The sequence below is a fragment of the Trypanosoma grayi genome (assembly GCF_000691245.1).
Source record: "Trypanosoma grayi strain ANR4 Tgr_652_V1, whole genome shotgun sequence".
Classification (NCBI taxonomy): domain Eukaryota; phylum Euglenozoa; class Kinetoplastea; order Trypanosomatida; family Trypanosomatidae; genus Trypanosoma; species Trypanosoma grayi.
Genome location: NW_008826271.1, coordinates 4000 through 8333, shown reverse-complemented (window position 1 = coordinate 8333; position 4334 = coordinate 4000). Strand labels below are relative to the sequence as shown.

The following is a 4334-nucleotide window of genomic DNA, read 5'->3' as shown; positions in this document are numbered from 1 at the left end:
CGGCACGTCAGTAACCGCATCAGTAAAGCACAGAATATTTGCTTTTTAAACAATATAAGAAAAAAGCGAAAATGTATCACTAGAAGTCCCCATCAGCCCTGCTGCAGCCCAGTAATTTCCCTTGTGGTGGGGGGGGGGAGAGACTTTACACGTCGTGCCGTAGCCATCTCAGTGCACACTGACATCGCGGACTCCAGGAAGCATATCGGGGGGAGAACAATTACTGCGCCTTCTTCTTGCACCGTCCCGCCGTATCTCTCATCTCCGGGGCATGAAGCACCGTAGAGAGCATATCTGGTGATACGCTCAGTTGGTACTGGTAAATATTGTTATTCCAAAAACCAATAACTTTTTGGTGTTTCTTTGGGGAATTTTCACCACCGGTAATGCATTTCTGCCATGTAGTTATTACTTTAGCACAACCGTATTGCACGTAAATGATTTCCCACGATAATGCACTAGAATACAGCTTCCAACCGTTGAAGTACGACTTCATGTATTCAGTGAACTGCGCAACTGTACTGGGCTTCGTGTGATGTGCTTTGGCTGATGTCACCTGCAGGCAAACGATGGTCCTTTTACTTCCGACCCTGGCAAAAAAAAATGCATCGACCAACGGGAAATTCGGGGACAACGGGTAGTATAAGCACCTGTACCGGACCGAGCGTTGGCTTGTTGGCGCGGTATTTGGGAGTTCTTCTCGCCCATCACTGGGGTAGGAAAAATTTTCCGCTTGGAGTACACTTTGCCTCTCAGTCCGATTTCCATGCGGTTTAATGGGCTTCAGCATAGCAACTGCCCGCCTCATGAAATCGTAATTCATGAATGCGAGGTAAAGTTTTTTTTCCAGAGTCTTCGAATCTGGAAATTCCCCAGGTATCGGCTTCGGGGCTGAAGCTAAGCGTGGCAATAACTGCGGCACCGCTTGAGCAGAAACTTTATTCATGCGTGTAGATGAAAGTATTTCTTGCCGGCAGCCATCCGAATGGCCCCCCCGCATCCAGGAATCCTTCACGGACTTCTTGGAAGCATCGCCAACCTGCTTCCCTCCGGCAGCTCTTCCGGCAGGCACGAGCACCTGAGCACCGCCACTTAAAACCTCAGGCAGTAGTTCAGTGCAGCTCTCAGGGCGCCTGGCCTCTTCGAGCGAAATGCGGGGAAGCAATCCCCTCTCCTTGAGATGCTGCTCAATTTTCGACCGGTGATGTAGCTCTTTCTCTGGCAAACCATGGTGTAAAACCCAGCTGCTCGCAGCCCTCCACTCGCGTTTGGTGAATTTGCCAACTTTGATGCGTGTTTCTGCATATTGTTTATTCACTTCCAAGACGAACCCGGGAGGTCGCACCGCAACAATACCCCAACACTCAGGCACGTGGTATAGTAACTCACTCCTGCTCTTGGGAGAGACATCAATAACGCACCCCCTCACGCTCCTTGAAAAATCTTGAATGGCCAGTACCGCCTCCTCCTCTCCTTGATAGTGTGCCACAGTCCTCCTTTGCTTATCAAACGCATATACCTTTCCCCAAACGAAGAAAATAATCACCCCGATTTTTTGTGTCGTGTGGCGCAGCAGACCATGGAGGATATAGAGAGCGACGGATAGACCTTTGTCAATCGCTACAGTTTCAATTAATATTCGTAGTGTCGGATCCTTTATTGGACTCTCAAAACCACTCAGCCACCTGTCCACGCAGCCCAGGGTACTCCGCCATGCCTTCTCTACACCTGTGCCAATGCAGCAATCGTGCTCAGCTCCCTCCGCAGACCACGTGTGGGGCCACCCCTTCGGGTAGGTGAGCACCATCAACGCGAGGCGTTGCACCTGAGGCAGTTCGGCATCGGCATCCTCTGCGCGAAGCTCGTCAAGCTCCTTCCTTGTCCACTTCTGAGGCGGGATGCCACTCTTCACCATCATCACAGTCTCACCCTCATCTCCAATGGTTTCCATGACATGACTCCATTTTGCGTTGTATATGGCACCGTATATGTCTTCCAGCACCACATCATTTCGCAGCGGGAGAGAGATCGCGCTCTCTTGAGTGCAAGCCACCTCATGGACGGTTCTTTCTGGTTTGTCGCATTTTTTTTTTCCTTTTCTCGAGGTCCATCTCTCTCCCCTAATTGTTGCAAGCAGTCCTCTTTTTTCAACGTTATTCGTGCTCGTTGCGCCTCATCCTCCTCCTGCATCTGCAAGGCAGCCAGGGCCAAATCCAGTCTACCTCGCACCAGCAATCTTATCTCATCCTTCCTGACAAAGTTTCGCCACTGACGAAGAGTGTAAACGCCTTGGAAACGCAGCAGCCCTGCCTCGTTCCGCATGAGGGTCCCCTGGCAAATCTGCAGTCTAAATAGCATATTTACCAGCCTCTGATCAGTGATGAACATGTTTGGATCAAGGAAAAATGTCTCCATTGTGACATTCTTGTTGGCCACGTCAACGCCCCGGCCACCCAATTGCGTCCGAAGAAGATCATTCAGCAGCATACCAGTCGAGAAGTGCACACCATCCAGCAGCACCTCCTCCACAGTACGGTCAAGTGCTTGCCTTACAGGCCGCGCATTCCCCAATCCTGCGCGGATAGAATGAGAATGGCATCGAGTGGCATCACACTCCGGCCTCACGCTCGGCTTAGTATCCCCACGTAGCCGCCAGGAGGGATCGAGAGCCTCCGCACACTCGTGGACATGGCGGCCCTCAGGTTTGAGAAAAGTTCTTTCAAGCAACATATTTTGATAACTTGAGAGTACAACTCAGGACAGTCTATGTAGTGTCTTTGCATCCGTAGAGCAGAGAGAGAGAGAGAGAGATATGAAAAGCAAGCGTCATTTCATGAATCAAGATTCCATTGCGACAGTAATATCAAAGCTCCCCACGGGTATGATACTCAAGGAAAGGCCTCTGACTAGTCACAGGGAAGCCACATGCTTAGAATTGACGAAAAGGAGGTACCGAAAGCGCCCATAACCCGTCTCCGCGCGGGAGGCGTAGAAGGTTGGGTTAGACAGGTGAGTATTTTCAGAACTTACGCTTAGCCACACGCCATTGACTGGAAGAAAATGCGACGCAGCAAGGTCTATGGAAGATATTCGGTCAAATTCTATAATCATTTAAAAAGTTCGTTACCGTTTTCATAAAGCAATAGGCAAGTCATGATCACTCGTTTCGCAGGCTCTCATCACGCTGGTCCACGATGACAGCAACAAAAAAAGAATATATATAAGGAGCCGTTTGGCACACCCATCAAGCCCGGTGACCACAGGGAGACATCCATATATATATATATATATANTATGTAATTCACGACGTGGATCAATAGGGATAGCAAAACACGCACAACAGAGTCTAGGTCGGGGTGGAGTTTCGGAGGCTCAGCGCATGAAGACTGTAGGTAAACGATTGCTACCACTGCGCCGCAACCAACAGCGCCCCGCGCCAGCCACTAGAAGACAGCTCGGCAATAGCAGGGAGTCTCTGTGGGAAGTAAGCATTGTCGTTTGCCTCCACCTGAAGCTCACCCTGCGACAGACCTGAGGAATGGCAACGGCCACGTATCGTGCAGCAACGCACCCTCAACCGCCCAAAGTACGAATTCTACTTTAGAAACCGCAACACGTCAGCAGCAACAGGCGCACTCAGGTGCATCTCTGCGTGTCACCCGTCAAAAAACCACAACCATACATGCGCACCCGTCGAGACCTCCCACACCTCAGCCCCACACAAACACGTTCCACTCCTCAAAGCAATGGCGGCCCAGCCAAGACGTCCCTATATTCAAGGCCACTAGCACACGTACCCACAGCACAACGCACACAAACACGACAAACCAAAAAGAAACCTTTCCCCATGTGCATATTCACCAAAAGAAAACATACACCACAACAAAAAAAACCAAAGAGAAGTAAACCTACACAGCCTGCTGAGCCACACCAACAGCCACGCACACTTTCGAACCACAACAGCACCCGCACAGGTCCCTCCGCAAGCAAACAGCCGCGCCCAAGCCTCGCGTTCAGCCGCACGTATGGCCGCCATGAGCAGCAGCAGCGGACAGAGAGGGTGTGGGCGGGAACGCACACGCTGCCCCATCAGTGGCGTCGCCGTATCCTCCTCCAGAGGAGCCTCGCACAGCTACCCGGCGACCCACACACACCAAGCATCATGGCCGCAGTGCCTGCCGCGCCCTGTGGGTGGGACAAAAATCAGCCACACGCACACAGGCTTCTCGCAACAACCTCGCAGCGGCTGCCGGCACATGAGGCTCATGTATGCGCAGATGCGTCAGGGCCAGCACCCCATGCGGCCGTGGTGCCCACAGACAGTCCCTCAAAAA

At 51.7% G+C, this 4334-nt stretch overlaps 1 protein-coding gene across 1 annotated transcript; it reads right to left on the bottom strand.

The window, feature by feature from the left end:
• Window positions 1–220: 220 nt before the first annotated feature.
• Window positions 221–1951, bottom strand: DQ04_06521020 (retrotransposon hot spot (RHS) protein; the record flags this gene model as incomplete). The annotated part of the gene is made up of 1 exon (XM_009314751.1): window positions 221–1951. The coding sequence occupies one exon, from the start codon at window positions 1949–1951 to the stop codon at window positions 221–223; it is 1731 nt and encodes a 576-aa protein (XP_009313026.1).
• Window positions 1952–4334: the final 2383 nt, after the last annotated feature.